At 44.1% G+C, this 22,949-nt stretch overlaps 1 protein-coding gene across 1 annotated transcript; it reads left to right on the top strand.

Annotated features, from left to right (window-relative positions):
• The first annotated feature begins 2,698 nt into the window (after positions 1-2,698).
• DMRTA1 (DMRT like family A1) lies at positions 2,699-5,823 on the top strand. Its single transcript, XM_053371316.1, has 2 exons — positions 2,699-3,401; positions 4,753-5,823. Exons 1-2 carry the CDS (start codon positions 2,798-2,800, stop codon positions 5,604-5,606), a joined length of 1,458 nt encoding a protein of 485 aa, XP_053227291.1. The 5' UTR covers positions 2,699-2,797; the 3' UTR covers positions 5,607-5,823.
• The last annotated feature ends 17,126 nt before the right edge of the window (positions 5,824-22,949 follow it).

Here is a 22,949-nt window from a genome sequence, read left to right as displayed (position 1 = left end):
AAATGCTTTGCTTGGTGCTATAACCCAACCCTTGACTTTGAAGTCATTCATCAAAAAAACTGCTGTCATTCATCATGTACAATAAATCTGCCAGAGGTCTGGCAACCCACTCTTGAAAACGATCTTCTACTCACAAAAGAACAAGTTAAAAGGGGGACATGAAACCAAAAGATGTGTCCCATCCGGTAACTATGGAGCAAGTGGCTTTGCCTTTTCATCAAAGCCCTCCTTGTGAAAGGCTAACCGCTTTCCCAATCAAGCAGATCCTTTAATTGGGAAAAAAAAACCACCAGCTAATGAAGACACCCTAAGCGTCTCCGCAGAAGGAATACTGGCCAATTCCAGAAGACAAAGCGACAGGGACACTCTGTTTTCCACAGCAGGTGTGGAACAGCCCATGGATGCTTAACAATGAGCACGAAAGGAAGCCAAATTCCGAAGTTATTCTCCGGTGATTTCACTTACGGAAGCCTTCCAAAATAACAGAAGTTGGCTGGCTTCAGATTTGCACGGCCTGCTGATTTTCTTCTTCTTCACTAAGATCTCTGTCCTCAATTAACACAACTTTGAATTAACACAACAGCCAGCTCACACATCCCAGGATCTTTTCGCAGTAACCAACCTGCATTTCCAAAAGGAAGCTGTCCAGCTTGTCGCAGCAAAGCCAACATTTGTGGTGGCCCTTTGTGGAGAACGTCCCACTGAAGTAAGACATGCTTCTGAGTAGATATGCATAGAGTTGTTTTCTTAAAGGTTAACATTTATTATTATAGCAATAGGTTTTTTTAACAGACTAAAGTCAATTTCACAGACTTGGATCAAGTTCACTCATTACGTTGAATTAAATAGATGAGCTTTGAATAAACGTGCAATTAATTGCTACTGCTTTGGATTTTATTGTTTTTGTTTTCCCCCAAATTTTTTTATTGGTTTTCACAATATTATAAACAAACAAACATAACAAACATAAATCATAACCTTATTGAAAATTACAGTTATTAACTTTGTTAAGTGACTTCCTTGCTTCCCCTTAGTTGAATTTCATTGCATGTCCTTTTAACGGTTTTCCAATTCCCAATTTTTATGAAATTTAACTTAAACATTAACATCCTTAAATCTTCACCTTATATAATTAAACATATTAATACATCACTTAACATAAACAAAATCCTAAGCCTATTAAGTATCTGCAAGCTATTTGGATTTTATTGTTGTTGCCTTCCTCACTGGGTTCTGCAAACTGCTATTCTGAATAATGTTTTTTTTAATAGTGTGACCACTTTATGGAACCAGCGGGGAACTGGCCCCAAAAAGTTTGAGAACCACTGGTCTATAGGTTCAAGAAACATTAGTAGTGATTTCAGGGAAGAGCTCTGATTGCTTTTCAACACACCAGCCCTGACCATTTGGCTTTACTGCCCTGGGGCTGAAGAGTGTAATAACAGGAGGTGGGGCACGTCCAACGAAGTGCTGTGCATGTGCCTGCAAATCACAGGTACTCATTTGGCGCTGGGCAAGGGGTAAGAACCTTAGAAAGTGTTCAATAGAGCTTTCCAAACTTTTCATGGTGGTGACACACTTTTTAGACACGCCTCATTTCGTGACACAGTAATTCAGTTTTAATAGGAAACTGGAGGTTAAGCTAACCCCTTTCCAACCCTGGGAGGAGTGCAGGAGCAGCGGTGTAGTTAGTCGCTTGGGCACCCGAGGCGGATGGGGACAGGGCAAGCCAGGGCAAAGGTAAAAAAAGGTAAAGGACCCCAGTCAAAAGCGACTATGGGGTTGTGGCGCTCATCTCACTTCAGGTCGAGGGAGCTGGCATTTGTCCACAGACAGCTTTCTGGGTCATGTGGCCAGCATGAATCAACTGTTTCTGGCACAACGGGACACAGTGACAGAAACCAGAGTGCACAGAAACACCGTTTACCTTCCTGTCACAGTGGTACCTATTTATCTACTTCCACTGGTGTGCTTTCGAACTGCTAGGTTGGCAGGAGCTGGGACTGAGCAATGGGAGCTCACTCCGTCGCAGGGATTCGAACCACCGACCTTCCGTTCAGCAAGCCCAAGAGGCTTGTTGGTTTAGACCACCACGCCACCTGCGCCCCAGCAAGCCGGGGCAGGGCAAGCTGTAGGGTGGTATCCTGAGAGGGAGGCAGTGGGCAGATGCAAGCAGCACACTGTCCTTTCGGGCAGGTGCCCCAGCCACAGCATCACTCCCAGGAGAGACATGTGGCTCGGGCACACTGCAGGCCCAGTGTACGTGCCACCCCCCGCAGTGTGGCACCCAGTGTCCCTCGTCCCTCCAGCTATGCCTCTGGCGAGGAGCGTTTGCGCAACACACCTACACACTGCAGTCAACACACAAAGTCGTGGGCATCACACAATTTGGAAAGCTCTGGTCTGTAAGCTGGAGAAACACTCCCAGCATGGGCATAGCCAAGTTGGGAGGCAGGGAGCGGCAGCTGCCCCCCAAAATCAATAAAAATACATAGCAAACTGAGGTTCTGCCCCCATCCCTAACAAAAGACCTTCCCATCCCCAACAAAAATCCTGATTCCTAGTCATTTCTGCGAAAGGCTTGCCTTGCCTTTCAATCCGCCCGTCGAGGGCGTCTCTCTCTCTCTCTTCTCGGGGGCGTTTCCCCGCGCGCCAATGGGCGTGGCAACTAGAAGGCCACGCCCACACGGTGTAGACCCCGCGCGACGGGCACAGGAGAGGTTTCGAGTCTGGCCGTCGGGTCCCTCCAGTCTCCGACGTGCGCCTGGCGCGCAAGGACACGCGTCTTGCCTGCTCCATGGCGACGGGCAACTCTCCCCTGCTGCCTCAGCCGGCGCTGTCTGCCTCGTCGCCCAGGGCGCCCCCTTCTTCTCCGGCGCTGCCCGTGCCGTCGGGGGTGCCCATGCCGCCTTCTTTCCTCCGCCCGCCGAGCCTCTTCGTGCGCGCGGCGGCTGCTGCCGTGGCGGCGGCTGCCGCTGCTGCTGCCAGCGCCGGCCCGTCGCCGTCGGGGGACAGCGGCGGCGGCTGCCGCTCCTTCTCGCGGGCGTCGGGGCTGGAGCGCGGCGGCAGCGGCGGCTACCCTCGCACGCCCAAGTGCGCGCGCTGCCGCAACCACGGCGTGGTGTCGGCGCTCAAGGGCCACAAGCGCTTCTGCCGCTGGCGGGACTGTGCGTGCGCCAAGTGCGCGCTCATCGCCGAGCGGCAGCGGGTCATGGCCGCGCAGGTGGCGCTGCGGAGGCAGCAGGCGCACGAGGAGAGCGAGGCCCGTGCCGGGAGCCAGACGCCGCCGCTGCCGACGGCCGTTGCCCTTCGACGGAGCGCAGATGGACCGGGGAGCGCGACCGCAGGAGGGGAGCCCGTGCTCCACGGCCACTGCCCGGAGGTTCCGCGCGGACGAAGAGGTGCGACTGCGGGGGTGATGGACGGCGACGGGGTCGGGTGGGGACAGGGATTGATGCTGGGCGGGGGGCAGGATTAATGTGGGAGGGGGAGACAGGGCACCAACCTGTCATCATCCTCTGGCTTAGACTAGCAGATTCAGAACGAAATGCCTCAATAATAATGCATCTACGGTGTTCCCATGACACTCCCAAATACATAGCATCATATATTGAAATTGGATTCCTAAAGCTTATCATTGGGAAAGCCATAATACCTTGCACAGTATTACCGAAAACAATGCATAGTACAGGATATTCATTATGGCATAGTGCCAGAAGTTACTATTCTCTATCAGTGATGTAAATTACTGACATTCAGCTGAACATTGTTTAGGCCAAGTAAGTTGGATCCATTTTGTTGTTGTTGTTGTTGTTTAGTCGTGTCCGACTCTTTGTGACCCCATGGACCAGAGCACACCAGGCAGTTGGATCCATAGGGTTGCCATATTTCAAGAAGTAAAAATCCGGACCCCAAAATTGTTGAGCGCTTTTTTTTTTTTTTACAAACCCTACTGTAGACTGTCCCTCATACAGGAAATCGTAGTGACTAAAGGTGCAAACCACCAGGAATTTCTCTAGTAGAAACTACATAAAAATAAAGTGGGAATGCTGTTGTCTTCTTTTGCAAGCAATGGGGGCTGGTATTAATAATTTTTATTATTTGCAAGGCGGATTCTCATCCTTGGTTTAGTTTTTTAAAACTGGCAAAACCACAAGTCGTTACCTGTGTAGATCTCAGTGGGTATTTCACGTTTTCATGTTTATACTTCCAGCTGCAGTAAGAGCACAGGTTGCATGGCTGCACTTGTATGCGTGGGAAGCCCTGCTTGGGTGTCTTGCCATATGTGCAGAATAAATGGATACAGTGCTGGGCCAATAAATGGTAGTTGTGTAGAAAAGCCAACATGTGTAAGCGTGGCTGTGCTCCTAGTGCTATTAGCTTAATTCTTAAGTATGCTAACTCATGAATAGAATTTCCAAAGGGATTGCATTGCATATATAATGCCAGTAAAAAAGAGAAAGATGTGTGGTCACTTTAATTCCTCTGTATTGGGGGTGCCCAAACTTTTTTCAAAGGAACATGCTCAAGTTGTTGACCTTTTTTTTAGGATTTGAGTTGTTTTTCGGATTTTACCCCAGGAGATAAACTGCCGGATTAGGCCCCTGAGACGGGCTTTGGACATGCCTGCTCTATATGATGCACAGCTGTGAATACAGAAGGGGGGGTGACAGAGAAGGAGGGAGACATGGATATTGGATGTACCTTATAAGCTCACGAGTATTTGATTCCATGTCTAATTTTCTTTTGCAGAAGAGAAGATTCAGAAGTACAGCTTTCACTACAGTGAACCAAGGAGCTCTGCAGCCTACGTGCAGATACCTTCCTTGAAGTCTTCCCCTGAAGCTACTGGAGACCATAAAGAGAACTCTTCTGGTCCACAGATTTCAGGTAAAGAGATGACCATTTGTCCTTCAGGTGCCGACGACTCGTTAAAAGGCACCGATAGTTCAGCATCTTTGTCTTCGTCAGACATGGAATCGGGGAATGAAAGCGAGCGTCTCAAGGACTTTGTTGCTTCCACTTCCAGCATCCCTTCTCCTCCTCCTCCTCCTCCAGCTTCTAGCACTTCAAGACGCAGAGACCCGCTTGATATCCTTACCAAGGTCTTTCCAGATCACAAGCAAAGCAGATTAGAGAGAGTCCTGCATTTCTGCAGAGGAGACATAGTCCAAGCTATAGAGCAGATCCTGAACGTGAATGAACAGAAGCAAGAACTTGCAAGCTCACCATTGCCAGGATGCAGCGTCCTCCAGCGAGCCTCTGATTTTAGCCTCCTAGGAATCGATGTCAGGGCACTTGGCAATAAATCAGCCTTTTCTCCTCTACAAAGCAGTCCAGCTTCCTTTGGGAATGAGGCGAATCTTTATGGTCTAAGCCCTAGACTGGGGATTGGACCTTTGAGAGTGGCATATTCCCCACCTGGGAGAGCCTTACCTGGAATGATGCCATCCTACCTTAGGACAGGACTGTTTCCTGCCTTGCCTTTCCACCCAGCAATGGACTATTCCTTTTCAGGAATAATCAAAGATGCATCTTACTTCCCCAATAAAGACGCAGTTGTCAGTAGCAAGATCTACACTAGACTGAATGAAGAACACAAATAGTATATTCATCAAATCTTGATTTTTTTTGGTAGTACTTATTTAAGTGGGTTGTCATTGCTTTTGGACCCTGCGGCTTGTATCCACTGCAGCTCTCAAGTAGCTGCCGCATCAGCACAAGGTTTTCAAGGGATACGGGTGGCACTGTGGTCTAAACCACCAAGCCTCTTGGGCTTGCCTATCAGAAGGTTGGCAGTTCGAATCCGCACAACGGGGTGAGCTCCTGCCTACCTAGCAGTTCGAAAGCACACCAGTGCAAGTAGATAAATAGGTACCACTCCAGCAGGAAGGTAAACACTGTTTCCGTGCGCTCCGGTTTCCGTCACGGTGTCCCGTTGCGCCAGAAGCAGTTTTTTTTAAAATAATATTTTTATTAAGTTTAACAATAGAAAAATAGGACAATAAAAACACAGAAAAACAATATAGAACACAACAATACAAACTTTCACAATACATAAAATACAAACATTTAACAAGAGGGAAAAAACAGTCAACACACAAAAAATAGAATAGGAAAAAACACAAATCACTCTTTTCTAGTTATTTATCTTCAATTAACTTATTTTCCTGACTTCCTCACGCCTCCCTTTTTTATATCCCTTTTTAACAATTAGTTCAGCAAATTCATATCCTACTACTTTGTCCTTATATATTTTACCTCCCAAATTTCAAATTTTTATCTCTTATTACTAGAACCCCTTCATTTTATTTCAATGTCATCAGCGTTCATACATTTTACAATACTTCTGTAAATAAATTTTAAATTTCCTCCAATCTTCTTCCACCAACTCTTCTCCCTGGTCTCGGATTCTGCCAGTCATCGCGCCAGAAGCAGTTTAGTCATGCTGGCCACATGACCAGGAAAGCTGTCTGTTGTCAAATGCCAGCTCCTTCAGCCTGAAAGCGAGATGAGTGCCATAACCCCATAGTTGCCTTTGACTGGACTTAACCATCCGGGGTCCTTTACCTTTACCTTTTTACAAGGTTTTCACTTGTGCAATGGGACTCCCCCGCCCCTTCTCCTCCTTCCCAGCACACCGTTTAAATCTATTCTGGGTTTCCCCGCAACCCTCCAGAGCAGATTTGGGGATGGCACAGGGGGAGCAGAAAGGAAGAAAGTCCTGTTGCACAAATGGAAATCCTTTTGCTATTTGATGGTTATTTAGTGCTGCTCTGGATACAAGCCCAAGTTCCAAGAAGTGCCTTCTGCTAATGAAGAGCGAATAAACAAAAAAGAACAAAGAATCTTGTGGCAACTTAAAGTAGCAAAGTCCCTTTAGTCTTTTTTTGCTGCAACAGACTAACACTGTTACCCCTTCTAGCTAATCAGTAGTTTCTAATGCTTTATTATTATTATTTTTTAAGAAGGATTTAATGGGATTCATTATTTTGACACAAAACAGATTGAAAGCTGAGAAAAATCCAGAATACCAGCTGTTAAGAGATAATTTAAAATGAGCACTGATTTTAAAGATGAGCTTTCCATGTTTATACTTTTGGGGAAGAAAAAAATAAATAAAGTGACATTTAAGAGGTTGTGAGTGAAGATCCAAGTTGAAACATGGAAGAAATCCAATGCATATTTGCTGTTGAACTCCCTGTTGTCTTTTCCCTAGATATTTGATATGTTCAGTGTTTTTAAATTGGAATATTTTCCCCCAAATACAGACACTTGATTCAAAAAAGGGATCTTAAATGTATGGTTATTGGGAGCAGTGCATAAGCGCCCTTTTATGTTGTGGGTTTTGGTTCCCAGGCATGGGGGAAAAAATACAAGAATGGCCTGGTTTGGATGTAATGCTCAGTTTAGGTTTAGCACTGTATGAATCAGCCTCATGTTTTGGTCCTCTTTCACTTCAGTTTTAACTAACTTCAGTTTAGGTATGAGTCTGAACCCTCAGCTGGTTAATCTTCCAGTTGGGTTCTTCAAACAAGACAACATCATAGACCATGGTCTGTATTTGACATGTTTTAGCAAACCATTGTTAAGACTAACCACCGTTTGCTTAGGTGTGAACATAACACTAAACTGCAGCTAGTTAAAAACAAAACTTAAGTCTTCTGATCTCTTTTTCTCAGTTGTGCCAGAGGAGAGAGGGTAGGAGAGAACTAATGAGGCCATATCATATGTCATCCAAATGCAGCAAGTGTGCTAAGCACTATTTATACATTGTCAGAACAGGATCTGAAGGCGCATGAAGAATTTCTGCTTCCAAAGCTTAGCATGTGTAGCCCAGTAAGCTGCCTGGATAGAAACCATGTCTGCTCAGAGTTGCTTTCAGATAAGTGTGCCATGCCTTAAATGGCTGATGAACGCAATGATAGGGGAATTTGAAATGGATAAAAGTGACTGCTCTGATTGTGCGGGATAGGGTGCAGTTAAAAAAATGGTTTCTGCTTGCATAATTGTGTAGGGTGGGGAGTTATTTGAGCATTTGGCAGAAACGTCTATATACCGTAAATGCCTAGGTCCAAAATTATGACTATTGAATATTGTCAATGACTGTTGACTATACAGAGAATATACTGTACTTGCAGAGTATTCATGTTCAGGGCTGGATTTAGGTTTGATGAGGCCCTAAGCTACTGAAGGTAATGGGGACCTTTATATGTCCAGCTGTCCTTTGCCAACAACAAATTGTCACTAGTTTTTGTGTTGAATATATGCTATATGGTAATTTATGGACCTCATAGGTATCTAAAACCATTTGCACATAACAAAATAGGACCCTACACAACACAAAACACTGTGCTGTATGTTTTATTTGTTTTTTATCTTATATTTTGGAAATGTACATCCAGGTTTTTTCCTTTAAATGTTTTGGGGCACCCCAAGGGAGTGGGGCCCTAAGCTATAGCCTGTTTAATTTATACATAAGTCCAGCACTGTTCATGTTAAGGGATTGTCAGGACTCTTTGATGAAAGCAATCAGTTTTCTGGATTTTTGGCGTTCACTCTGTCATCCATACAGAAAGATAAAGAGATAGCAAGGCCTGCAAAAGTTACCTGAAAGTAAAATATATGCACATAAGGAATCTAACCCATCTCCAGAGTAGGATGAAAGCCATCTCTCCATCTATGGTGATTTCCCAGGGTGTGATGAAAAAAAGAGGTTTTATGAAACAGACTAAGCATTTTTGTTTACAATGCGTTTTGAAAAAACAAATCTCTTTATCGTGTTACGTGTACCACATCTTACATAAGCTTTTGAGACAAAGATTAGGGATACATCTTATATGTTCTGTGTCTCTTAAAGAGCTTGAAAAAGTCAGTGGAATAGTTTGTGCAGGGGTATTCATGAAGCTTGCTTATTTCCCCATCTTTTCTGTCTATTGAAAAACTAAAATAAAAATAAAAATAGCCCACTGGTGATCTACAGGCTAGAACTTTCTTATGTTTGAGCAGAACATGGTTTTGGAAACTTTCACTTAGTGGTGGTGATGTATTAGCAATATTTTGTTCATCTGTCTCTCCCTCCCTTATAAAATCATTTGCAGACAAACTGCTTCTGGGACTGAATTTCATGTGGAGCAGAATAGCTACCATGCTGTCATCTTAAAGTCAGGCCTCCTGGGGGGTAAACAAATCCAGAATATGGTGTTTCTCTTACCCACAGGGCACTTCATGTTTACGGAGAACCTAGGGTTAAATCTGTTTATATTCCTACGTTTATATCCCTATTCACAAGTTTTGCTCTGACTTTTTGGGCCAGTTGAAAAATGTGGGTTATTAACCTGAATATTTGTTCTTGGTGTACAGCTGTTGTGATACATTTATTAAACTTCCTCATGAATGTCCAGATTCGCCCTTACACTGTGGACTTCTTCATTTCATAGCTCTGTGGAAATCTTTCTTTAACCAAATTAGATTCTAAAGCCAGCGATCTCCATCTTGTGGCCGCTCACGTTCATTGCAATTTAAGAAACCAATGAAAGGAGGTGTGTGTTTTTTGTTTGACAAGCAAACCCAAACCAGTAAGAGCTGGGATTATATTTTTTGATCCAGTTAAAGTCAACCACAGACAAGAGTTGCCAGCCATTAGTTCAGCATTTTATCCAGAAGGGTAAACCTTAGCCTGGTTAAATATTACATGCAAAGGGTTGGAACGAGAGTCCATTACAGTGGTACCTCAGGTTACATACGCTTCAGGTTACATACGCTTCAGGTTACAGACTCCGCTAACCCAGAAATAGTGCTTCAGGTTAAGAACTTTGCTTCAGGATAAAAACAGAAATCGTGCTTCAGCGGCGCGGCAGCAGCAGGAGGCCCCATTAGCTAATGTGGTGCTTCAGGTTAAGAACAGTTTCAGGTTAAGAACAGACCTCCAGAACGAATTAAGTACTTAACCCGAGGTACCACTGTAAATGCAAAGCTCCTTGAGAAATTATAGCAACCTTTATTCTCACAAAACTATCTTAGCCTGGTGATTAGTGATGCATTTTGTAAATATTAGGAAAAATAACTTGGTGAACTCCAACAGGATCGATCCTTCTATGGACATATATTATGAACATATTTAGACAATGGCTTATCCTGAAAAAAATAGTCTGAAAGCATTCTTAGGAAGGGAAAATCCCAAATTGAATGAGTTTGATAAAAAGAAAAGCACATAATCGAAGGCCTCTTCCTTCTCCCCACATTGCTGTCGCTTTCGGTTAAAACTGACAGTTTATAAACAGTACCATGGTCAGCGCCATCGTCTGGCTGAAACCTGCCTCTTATTTCTCTGCAAGCACTTCCCCCTAACGTAAGTGGGAGAAGGAAGTGAGCAGAGAGTTGCAGTGAGGATAGTTTAAGTCTCTGCATGTATGAAACAAATGCAACACAACAGTCTCCACTCTCTTAAGTTGCTTAAACGTGAACCAACATTTCAGGCATTGACTGTTATAGCATAAGACCTCTTTTACAGATGAAGCAGAGAAATCTGCAGAGGAATCCAAGAGCAGGGCCCGAAAAACCTAATTGGGTGTCCCACCTGTTAGGTTTTGTGTTTGATTTCCAGATCAATTAAGAGATGGCCTTGCTGTCACCTGTGACGAAAGGGGTCATTTTCCTCCATGGCACAGTTTACCTTTGAACAGCTCTCTTCCAACTGGTTCTAACTATAGTGTTCTTAAAAAGTAGAGACATCACCTTGCCAACAAAGGTCTGTATAGTAAAAGCTATGGTTTTCCCAGTAGTGATGTATGGAAGTGAGAGCTGGACCATCAAGAAGGCTGATTGCCGAAGAATTGATGTTTTTGAATTATGGTGCTGGAGGAGACTCTTGAGAGTCCCATGGACTGCAAGAAGATCAAACCTATCCATTCTGAAGGAAATCAGCCCTGAGTGCTCACTGGAAGGTGAGGCTCCAAGACTTTGGCCACCTCATGAGAAAAGAAGACTCCTTGGAAAAGACCCTGATGTTGGGAAAGATGGAGGGCACAAGGAGAAGGGAACGACAGAGGACGAGATGGTTGGACAGTGTTCTCGAAGCTATGAACATGAGTTTGACCAAACTGCGGGAGGCAGTGGAAGACAGGAGTGCCTGGCGTGCTCTGGTCCATGGGGTCATGAAGAGTCGGACACGACTAAACAACAACAACATAGTGTTCAAAACTGGAGCAATGGTTCACACCAAGCTGGTGCAGGAAATGCTACAGCCTGCTTCATTTATTCTTCATTTGCCTGCACAGTTAATTTTTTTCCAGGAGGTGTGAGTTGGCTGAGTTGAAGCCAAGACAAGCTGCCAGTCAGCTCACACTGCCAACTTCTCCTTCCCTGGGGAGAAAGAGTATGATGTATGCAGTTGCTCTTTTAGAAGAGCTGGAGTTTTGTCTCGCCACCTTATTAGAAGCTACGTCTTTCCGTTGCAATGTGCCGCAAATTATCTGTACCTGACTGTCAGCGCCACACCGCTCACTTTGATACTGAAATTGTGTCGGTTTCATTCATAATTTTCTTCCCTAGCTACATCAGCTTAACGAATTGCTTAAGATAGATAGGAAAAATGGCTTTGCGGAACAAAAGTATCAGCTTACCAAAGACCTATTACATACAAATGTAAAAGTATTATCAAAAATGTACAAACTGCTCTTGGAGTGGGAAACTAAAGAGAAATTTGTGAAATCAAGCACAAGATGTGGGTCACAAGATTGATTATGAATTATGGGGAAAGTTGTGGAAGATGAATATGAATTTCATGGCATGTTTTGCGATGAAAGAAAATATGGCGAAAATGGCCCACACATGGTATTTAACAACCCAACAGATTGGTGAAAATATCCAAAAAAGAAAAAAGGTATATGTTGGAAGTGTAATGAAAATGATCCCACCCCCCCCCCAATGTGGTGGTCCTGTAAAATAATTAAGGAATGTTGGGAAACTATATACAATGAATTAAAAAAAAATACTTAAAAAAACTTTCCCCAAACACCTGAGTTTTTCCTCTTGGGGATGGTAACAACAGAGGTCCCCCCAAAACAAAAGAGTTTATTACTATACACCACCACTGCAGCAAGACCCTTATTGGCACAAAGTTGGAGAACAAGTCTAGTACCACTACGGAAGAAAGGCATTGTAAAATATTCGAGTATTCTGAACTGACTGGTCTGATGAACAGGATAAGAGAAAATGAAGATAAGGAATATAAGGCGGGGTGGACAATGTTTATTGAATATTTTAAGAACTAGTATAAACAAATACATAGCTTAGCAGGTCTCGAGTGAATCCGGCAGAGTTAAAATAGATAAAGAGTTTTTAATAGATAACAAATTGGATGATTAAAAAGATGTGGATTACATGGAGAAGAAGAATAGCAAAGGAACCAGGAAAAGGGTGGAAGGGAAGTGATATAATAATAATAATAATAATAATAATAATAATAATAATAATTATTATTATTATTATTATTATTATTATTTTTATTTATACCCCGCCCTCCCCAGCCAAGGCCGAGCTCAGGGCGGCTAACAAGCAATAATAAAAACAAGTTGAATGAATACAACTTAAAAGCAAGATTAAAATACAACATTAAAATATTGAAACATTAAAATATTAAAATACAGCCTCATCACAGGAGGAGAAAGGAAAAAGAAAGAGGGGGAGGGAATCAAATTGGCTCCAAGCCAAAGGCCAGGCAGAACAACTGTATCTTACAGGCCCTGCGGAAAGAAATCAGATCCTGCAGGGCCCTGGTCTCATGAGGCAGAGCGTTCCACCAGGCCGGAGCCAGTGTTGAAAAGGCCCTGGCTCTGGTTGAAGCTAATCTAACTTCCTTAGGGCCCGGGACCACTAGGGTGTTGCTATTTATGGACCTTGAGGCTCTCTGTGGGGCATATCAGGAGAGGCGGTCCCGTAGGCATGAGGGTCCTAGGCCGTGAAGGACTTTAAAGGTCAAAACCAGCACCTTAAATCTGACCCTGTACTCCACCGGGAGCCAGTGCAGCTGGAAAAGCACTGGGTGAATATGCTCCCATGGCAGAGACCCCGTGAGGAGCCTCACTGCAGCATTCTGCACCCGCTGGAGTTTCTGGGACAGCTTCAAGGGCTGGTATATGTATACACGCTGCATTTGGTACGAAGTTGTAAGTGAGGGAGGGGGAGGGGGGTTAAAGATGCTCTCTGTTCCTGTTCTTGAAAATGCAAATAAAAAAGAAAATAATAATAATAATAATAATAATAATAATAATAATAATAATAATAGATTTCTTCCACATGCTGCCCATCACTGCTGTAGCACATGGACAACCTTAACAGACTGCAGTGCCTGGGATTCCTTGGAAGAAGCCGTGACTGTTTAAAGTCGCGTGAATCTTCTTTGAGTGCATAGCGCAGAAAGGTCGTCATGATGGCTGTTAGCCACGACACCTGGATGGAAACCTCTTATGTTCAGGGGCAGAAATTCCTCCAAATACCAGGTGCAAACAAGAAGGGCTGTTGCTTACACATCCTGCCTGGGAATATTGCAGAAGTTACTTGGCTGGCCACCATGGGAAGCAGGGGATCGGGGAAGATGGAACCTTTATCTCACGCACGGAGGCTCTTCCTGCAATCTTAAGCCAATCAGGTTTCAGGAGTGGAAGATTCTTCAACGCTTCACACAACCTGCCCATTGCCATCTTAAATATGCAGCAAAAGTCCTGTGTTCAGAATCATGGTTGTAAGTAAGAATGCACAATATTCAGTAGTGGTGCCCGCCTTGTGGAACGCCCTCCTGTCAGATGTCATGGAAATAAAGAACTGTCTGACTTTTAGAAGACACCTGAAGGCAGCCCTGTTTAGGGAAGTTTTTAATGTTTGACGTTTTATTGTGCTTTTAATTATCTGTTGGGAGCTGCCCAGAGTGGCTGGAAAAACCCAGCCAGATGGGCGGGGTATAAATAATAAATAACAATAGTTATTATTATTATTATTAATAATAATTATTATTAAGGCTGATGTGTTTGATGTTTCATACTGCATCACGGTGTGGTACGCTGGTTTGACATCATCTGATAGGAAGTGCCTACAGAGGGTGGTGAATACAGCACAAGATATTATGGGCTGTTCCGTGAGTCCGCTGGATGAAATAGCGGAAGAACGTTGCCTCAGGAGAGTGAGGAAAATTCTCAGGGACGATTCACACCCTGGCCGGCACTTTCTTGATCTCCTGCCCTCGGGTAGAAGATATAGAAGCCTGATTAGTTGCACCAACAGGGTAAAGAACAGCTTCTATCCGTGGGTTCTTAGGCTGCTGAATGAAAAGATAACAACAGGGCAACTGACTTTTGGGTTTAGTGGGTGTGCGTCAGTAAACGAGGGGAATTAAGACTAAGAGAGCTGAGTGGAGGGTGCTCGTGTAATCTCACTGTATACAAGTTGTACGTGACAATAAAGTATTTCAATTTCAATTAAGGACAAGAGGACTAAGAGGACCTGAACTTACTTCCAGAAAGGGCCAATGCAAGGCTGTCACAGTGTATATGGAAAGCCCTCCTGTACTACTTTAAACAGTCATGGAGAAGTCTAAGAAATGTTGTTTGTCCAGGTCGCTGGGAGGAATTAAAGAACCTTTTAATGAGGGTGAAAGAGGGGAGCGCAAAATATGGTTTGAAGCTCAACATCAAAAAAACGAAGATCATGGCCACTGGGCCCATCACCTCCTGGCAAATAGAAGAGGAAGAAATGGAGGCAGTGAGAGATTTTACTTTCTTGGGCTCCATGATCACTGCAGATGGTGACAGCAGCCACGAAATTAAAAGACGCCTGCTTCTTGGGAGAAAAGCAATGACAAAGCTAGACAGCATCTTAAAAAGCAGAGACATCACCTTGCCAACAAAGGTCCGTATAGTTAAAGCTATGGTTTTCCCAGTAGTGACATATGGAAGTGAGAGCTGGACCATAAAGAAGGCTGATCGCCGAAGAATTGATGCTTTTGAATTATGGTGCTGGACGAGACTCTTGAGAGTCCCATGGACTGCAAGAAGAACAAACATGTCCATTCTTAAGGAAATCATCCCGGAGTGCTCACTGGAAGGACAGATCCTGAAGCTGAGGCTCCAATACTTTGGCCACCTCATGAGAAGAGAAGACTCCCTGGAAAAGACCCTGATGTTTGGAAAGATGGAGGGCACAAAGAGAAGGGGATGAGAGAGGATGAGATGGTTGGATAGTGTTATCGAAGCTACCAGCATGAGTTTGACTAAACTGCGGGAGGCAGTGGAAGACAGGAGTGCCTGGCGTGCTCTGGTCCATGGGGTCACGAAGAGTTGGACACAACTAAATGACTAAACGAGGTCAGCACCCACCCTTAGCAAACTACAGTTCTCCGGATTCTTGGGTGGCGCGCTAATGCTTTCGACATAATGGTGTGGGTGCACTTGAAAATGCAATTATGTATATACAGATGATAAGGTTGCTGAAGGGCTTAGCATTTTCCCAATTAAACCATTAGCACTTATCAACTATAGTTTTCCCTGTGGATGTGAGCTGAAGGGAATACTGGAAAGTTCTTAAGAGTACGCTCGCTTTGCTAAAACTGCAGGAACGTTTAAAAAAAAAAAAAGTTTTCCAATGGGGCATTTTGCTTGGTTTTAAATTATTGCTTGAGTGTTGATTATTTTAATTGCTCATTAGGAGACTTATCTGCTAAACAAACTAAATGATTGTCTTTGAGGCTGGTATCCTAGGTCCCCCAATTAAAAGTAATCAGAGCAGAGGACCCCTGCTGAGGCAGAACAAATGGGGAGGGACAGTAGCATCTTCACAAGCGTACTGCGTAATGAAACCTAACCAGCTGTTTTCACTGCTCTTGGACATCAACATTTTAACAGTGTCTGGGGAAAAAATATATCCTTCAGTCAAAAAAGCGGGTGACTGCTACATTTTTCTTATTTATTTACAATATCTCTATTTTGTTCATTAGGCTAAAGTTTTCATACGGTATCTCACAGATAGATTAAAAAACTTAACAAGAAAACAACATGTGCCTCCAGGAAAATGCTTCTGAAGAAAACATCTTACGCCATAAATGTTCAGCTTGGTGTAAATATAACTGCAAAGCACAATCCCGGAGAATTTAGGCTGCAATCCTTTACCTGCTTGTTGTCGTTTCGTCGTTTAGTCGTGTCCGACTCTTCGTGACCCCATGGACCAGAGCACGCCAGGCACTCCTGTCTTCCACTGCCTCCCGCAGTTTGGTCAAACTCATGTTGGTAGCTTTGAGAACGCTGTCCAACCATCTCATCCTCTGTCATCCCCTTCTGCTTGTGCCCTCCATCTTTCCCAACATCAGGGTCTTTTCCAGGGAGTCTTCTCTTCTCATGAGGTGGCCAAAGTATTGGAGCCTCAGCTTCAGGATCTGTCCTTCCAGTGAGGACTCAGGGCTGATTTCCTTAAGAATGGGTAGGTTTGATCTTCTTGCAGTCCATGGGACTCTCAAGAGTCTCCTCCAGCTTTACCTGCTTACCCAAGAGTAAGCCTACTTCTGAGTAGTCATGCCCTCTTGAGAATTTTCAAGCTATAGGAGATATTTAGGCAAGGGGTTTAGGGCAATGTTCCCCAACCTTGGGCCTCCAGCTGTTTTTGGACTACAACTCCCATCATCCCTTGCTAGCAAGACCAGTGGTCAAGGATGATGGGAATTGTAGTCCAAAAACAGCTGGAGGCCCAAGGTTGGGGAACACTTGTTTAGGGTGCAATCTTGTACACACTGGGAGTAAGTCTAGGGTCATTTTGGACTCACAGTTGTCCATGGAGGTGCAGGTCAGTTCTGTGTCCAGGGCAGCTGTTTACCAGCTCCATCTGGTACACAGGCTGAGACCCTACCTGCCTGCGGACTGTCTCGCCAGAGTGGTGCATGCTCTAGTTAACTCCCACTTGGATTACTGCAATGCGTTCTATGTGGGGCTACCTTTGAAGGTAACCCGCACCCCCTTCCTCCGCCCCTGGCTGCAGGTCCCCATCTCCTGTGCCCTAAAAGCAATGGAGCAAATAACAATGTGGGGTTTTTTTCCAAAAGATGCACCTTTAAAAAAATGTGATTCACTGATGGTTTTTGAAAGTCATATAGTCGCCAAACCTTCCAGCCTTAGCATGGGACGCCTGACTAGATAGAGGACCTCTAATTCAGAGATTTGTCATGGAGATCTAGCGAGGTAAGTAACCTGACTTCTTTCCTTGACTCAGACAATTCTCGAATCGATAAATCCAATTGTCACAGACCATCAATTATTGGCTTCTGCCCCAACAGTAGCAACAGGGATAGGGATACCTGTGTGCCAGGAAGGGCTTGAGACCATCAAGTCATTTCACAGGTATTAGCTGGCTTTTGATTCCAAAATTTTCTTGATCGCTACCAAACAGGATTAAATTAGAAACAGGGAGCTGGATGTAAAACCCGCGGCCCATTGCGAATCCTTTACGTCAGCTACCCATTTACTTCCCAAGGCACTTGAATGCAATTTAATTTGCAACATCTTTGGCCTCGCCTTTCTGACAAAACTAATATCGCCCTAGTGTTTCTGGGCTTCCCTTGCAAAGCTTTCATGGAGAAAATAGCCACTTGCCTATTCAGTTATCCTGAATAACACATTGATTTTTTTATTTTTTAAAGGACAGAAAGCACTCTGTATTGTTAAAAGGACTGCGAACCAAAAGTTCATTTTCTGAGGAAACTGAAGCCAACAAGATTATATAGAAAGAGGAGGAATTCGCTCAGATGATTTATGCACTGAATTCAGCAGTTCTGACCCAATTAAAACCCATTTTGAGGTTTCCCCCCCTACAATCAAGCAGTATATTTATGAAATAAATATATTACGCTTTGACTTAATCTTAAGACTGCCTCTTAAGTCTGAGCTGCTTGTGCATAGTGAGTGCTTATTTTTAAAAAAGCCTAACTAATTATATGCAAAATTATTTGCAAAACATTGCATTTATTATATATGTAATGCCATAGAATCATAGAACCATGCAGTACTTTATTTCTGCTGCATAATATTGTAAGTATTTATTATTATTATTTTATTTATTGAATTCACAGGCCATCCTATAACCATAGATCTCAGGGCGGTTCAGAGAATAAAATCGGAATATAAAACCACAAATGTGCTCGTTTCTTAAGGAAATCTGGAGCATTTATATTTATTCGTTTATTAAATTTGTGTAGCACCCTTCATCCAAAGATCTCGGGGCAGTTCACAGCATAAAAATACAAAACGAAAACACAAAATACATAATAAAACGTTGATGCATACAGTACTATGTGTGCAATGTGTGATGATTGTATTTTTTAACGGAGCTGGAAAAAATAATCATAACTTGCTTCTCTTCACGATCAAGAAGTGAGACAGAGATTAAAAGAAAAGAAAATCATCATCATCATCAAACCTTTATTGGCATCACCTACAAACATTCAGAATAAATAGGCACGGTGCGATCTCGTCGCCATTTCAACAGTACAGTCATTTGTGTGGCAAGACTCTCAAGCAGACCCCCCATTAGGGTAAATAAATTCACACAGTCACAGATATTTTGTTTAAGGTTTTGGGGCAAAAATTTGGCCACAACTTTATTGATTACAGGAATGAGAGCGGTATTGGCTTAGGCATTGGCAAGACTATATCTGACTCCTGCCCCCTTTGCAGGAAACCACCCAAAGGGAAATTGCTTCGGGGGAACCGGCCTGCATCTCCCTTGGTGTTCCCAGAGGCCTGGCATGGCCCTCACCCTTCAAGCAGACTTCGGACAGGAACCAGGCCCCGGCTTCCTTTAACGAAATACCCTTGAAACTGGAGGGGCAGGCGATGGCCAACCTCCCCTCCCCCATTCACCATAAGACAATGCCTAACCGCCAAACCTTACAAAGTTGTGATGATTGCTAAGAGGTAGGCAAAAACCAAGTGGCCCGTGCCAATTTGCCAAATGGAAAAAATTCCTACCCGGCCCCCGGCTCAAGCTGGGCAACCAACCAAAGTCCAAAGCAAGGCCAAAGGACACCTAAATTAAAGGGAGGGTGGGTGGCTGTTCGGCAGCACGAAGCAGGAGCCTGGCACACGCTGCACTGCTTCTTTTATACTTTCCCCCACTATCACCCTTTGACATGATTGGGCAATAGCCCTGGGTGATTGTGGTGCCACCCCGGCGTGAGGGCGATAGCTCCACCCACGCCAGGGTGGGGGGAACCAGGTTGAGAGTCTGCCTGCAACCAGGACCATCTATTAAGATGATCCCATCTGCCAAAGGGAAGAATAGGTGAGCAATCTATTTCACCTCTGTGGGTCTCCAGCAAGCGCAGGGTCTTATAGTGTACTTCGGCGGCAGAAAATCAAATAGAGGAACTTAGCTACTGTCTTGGTGAGCTCCTAGTCTCTCCCTTGTAATAAGAAGTGTATGACCTTCGTCTCTGGTTTCCATATTGGGATACATAGTTGGTCTAAGAATTGTTGGTGGAGATCATCATCCATTTTACATTTAAGGACCACGTGAGCTAGAGTTTTCACCAGGTAGGCATCACATGGGCAGATTCTATCTCCTTCTGCCATCCCCGCAAACCTACCCCAAAGGAGGTTAGGAGGATTAGAATTGAACCTAGCCAGCGAAAAAGCCCTTCTTTCTTGCGGGTTAAACAAAAAAGGTAGATAATTGAGGTTCAATTCCCGCACCCAAGAGAGTCGAAAATAAAGAGGGGAACGTGTTTTTTCCGCAGCTGAAATTAGTTCCTGGCAATCTATGTCCCACAGCCTAGTTTTTAACATGGCCTTGGCGATTGGAAAAGCCACAGCACCCAGGACATCCTCTGAAAGCCCAAGTTGCCATATCTTTGTGCAAAACAGTTGTAGCCCTGGGGAAGGGAAGGAGTCTGATAGAACTTCGCTAAGTAAAGTAAAGAAATGAGATGCTGATCCTGATTAGTGATTTCCAGATAATTTTCTGCACTTCCCAGGATTTTAGGGGGCAGTGAAGCCATGATAGCTGGTATAAAACCAATATGTTTATAGTGCAAATATTTCTTCAATCCTTCTTCTAGAATTTCAGCCTGCTAGCCTCCTTCGCTGTTCACCCTAGAGAAAGTGAAATGATAGCCAAGTACTAATTAAATAGATATTCTATTTGCCAAGTGCTTTCAGACATCTAAATAAAGGTCAAGGATAGCCCCTGTTAAGCAAGGGATTTGGGTGTGTTTTAATGGTTCTGAGGCCATAGCATAAATGACTGCTATAGATTGTCTGTCTGGTGCTGTTTTTCTGATTTGTGCTGATCTAAGAGGATTCCAGACCTATTCATTGATACGTTGATGATTATTAATGATCTAAAAGTTATTGGCCAGTATTCCATCAAGCATGGCTCTTATTTAATTTAAGTAGCGTAAAGATGAAAGATTTATTTATACTAATCTTTTCGCATGTCAATAATCATGTGTCTATCTGAGAAGGATCTATCAAGTAACTTAGTTCAACTAACTGCTTTTCTTAATTAATAGATCTGAATATAAATTAATCTGAGTAGACAGAACCTATGATTGATTCACATCTTTACTCTGTGAATGCGAAGTCTCCATCGGTTAATTGCACAACTGGTCAGCTGCATCTAAAACCCAGTTCTTGTTTATTTTGCCAAAAATACTTGCTGTCAGGAGTGCGTGCAGGAGCCAGGCCCTGTGACCAGTAGGACTTTGCAGGACTGGGGCCTTCCTAAGTTTGTTCTGAAGAGGCAAGGCGTGGCCGCACAGGTGAGGCCGATTGGTAACACACAGCACCTGGTGGCAAGAGAAGGGATATAAGGTCAGCATTTCCCTTCAGCTCTTTGCTACAGCAACATGTTTCCTGCCTTGCTGTGTTTGGTTCTTTGACTCCTTGCTTCTTGATCCTCGGACCCTTGACTCCGTGGTTCCTTGCTTCCTGACCCTCGGACTCTTGGTTTCCTGACTCCTGGCTTCTGGACTCCCGTTCCTGCTCCCACCCCGCCATCTTGCCCCCGGTCCCGACGTCCCCAGCTGGGACTTTGATCGCCTGTGAACTGGACCGTGACACTTGCCCAGGAGGCAGGTGTGTGTGGGTGTGTTTGTGTGTAGCAAGAGATATGGAGAGAGAAGAAAAAACAACAACAATGTATGTGTGTATGTATAGAAAAAGAGAAAGAGAATAATAATGAGCCTCTTTCGGAAATATTTAGAGTGTGGAATTGCCTTTCACTAGCTATGCCTGGTTAATGGCCATCTGAGCAAGTCACAGGATAGATCTGGTTCCTGAAAACCAGGCTAAAACATACAAGCCATGGTTCCGAAAGATCCTTTGGGTTCAGAATTAAGGTCAGTAAGATTCAGGTAGGTAGCCGTGTTGGTCTGACTCAGTCGAAAAAAATAAAAAATTGTCCAGCAGCACCTTAGAGAGCAACTAAGTTTGTTCTGGGTATAAGCTTTACCAGTAAGGTAAAATAAAGGTAAAAGGTAAAGGACCCCTGGACTGTTAAGTCCACTCAAAGGAGACTATGGGGTTGTGGTGCTCATCTCGCTTTCAGGCCAAGGGAGCCGGCATTTGTCCACAGACAGCTTTTCCAGGTCATGTGGCCAGCATGATTAAACTGCTTCTGGTGCAATGGAATACCGTGACGGAAACCAGAGCGCACAGAAACGTTTACCTTCCCGCCGCAGTGGTGTCTATTTATCTACTTGCACTGGTGTGCTTTCAAACTGCGAGGTTGGCAGGAGCTGGGAAAGAGCAACGGGAGCTCACCATAGCAGCTGGCAAGGTAAAGGTGCTCACCTGACCTCCTGTCACCAGCATTGTACTGGCGAATGGGGAGGGGGAGGAGGACCCCCTCCTTCCTGGTATGCCGCAGCCCTGTCAACTGCTACTTTTTGGGATCCCTTCATTATGTTTGTAGGCATATACTAAGACAGAATCACAGGGCAGGAAGGGACTCGAATGTCATCTAGTCCAACCTTCTGCCAATGCTCACTGCTGCACCAGCAATGCTGATAGATGGTCAAACAGCCTCTAATTAAAAACCTCCCACAAGAGTCAGCCTTCCTGAGGCTGGTGAACAGCTTGTACCACCAGAAGTTTTGAAGTATGCACTTAAAAGTGTAGGTTATGATGAAAATTTTATTATTTATAACCCAACCATCTGACTGGGTTGCCCCAGGTACTCTGCGTGGCTCCCAACATGTATAAAAACATAATAAAACACCAAACACTAAAAACTTCCCAGTACAGGGCTGCCTTCAGATTTCTTCTAAAAGTTGTGTATTTCATTATGTCCTTGGCATCTGATGGGAGAGCGTTCCACAGGGCGGGCGCCACCACCGAGAAGGCCCTCTGCCTGGTTCCCTGTAGCTTCACTTCTTGCAGGGAAGGAACAGCAGCAGCAACAACAACAACAACAACAACAAACAACAAAGAACAACAACAATTTACTACTTATACCCCACCCATCTGGCTGGGTTTCCCCAGCCACTCTTGGCGGCTTCCAACAAGAGATTAAAAATACATTAAAACATCAGTCATTGAAAACTTCCCTAAACAGGGCTGACTTCAGATGTCTTCTAAACGTCAGGTAGTTTTTTATTTCTTTGACATCTGATGCCAAAATGGCACCCCTCCCCCAGTCTGCTGACTTGCCTACAAAGTTAAATACACACAGGCCTGGCTGTTATTAATTTCTGAAGCAATTTCAAGAACCGCTGATTTTAATGTCAGAGTTAATCACACAAATCTCTCCCCTTGGAATCAAGGGAATCGGAAAGGACTAGATTTTGGGAGGATTATAGCCAGGCCTTGCGTATGTGTGCCCAAGGTGGATTACAAATGCAAAGATCCATGCCTACTATGGCTCACCCATTTCAATATTGTGACGCTTGATCACAGGGATGCCTAACATGTGAC

Source organism: Podarcis raffonei, chromosome 17 (genome assembly GCF_027172205.1).
Source record: "Podarcis raffonei isolate rPodRaf1 chromosome 17, rPodRaf1.pri, whole genome shotgun sequence".
Taxonomy (NCBI): Eukaryota; Metazoa; Chordata; class Lepidosauria; order Squamata; family Lacertidae; genus Podarcis; species Podarcis raffonei.
This window is presented reverse-complemented; position numbering and strand designations above follow the sequence as displayed.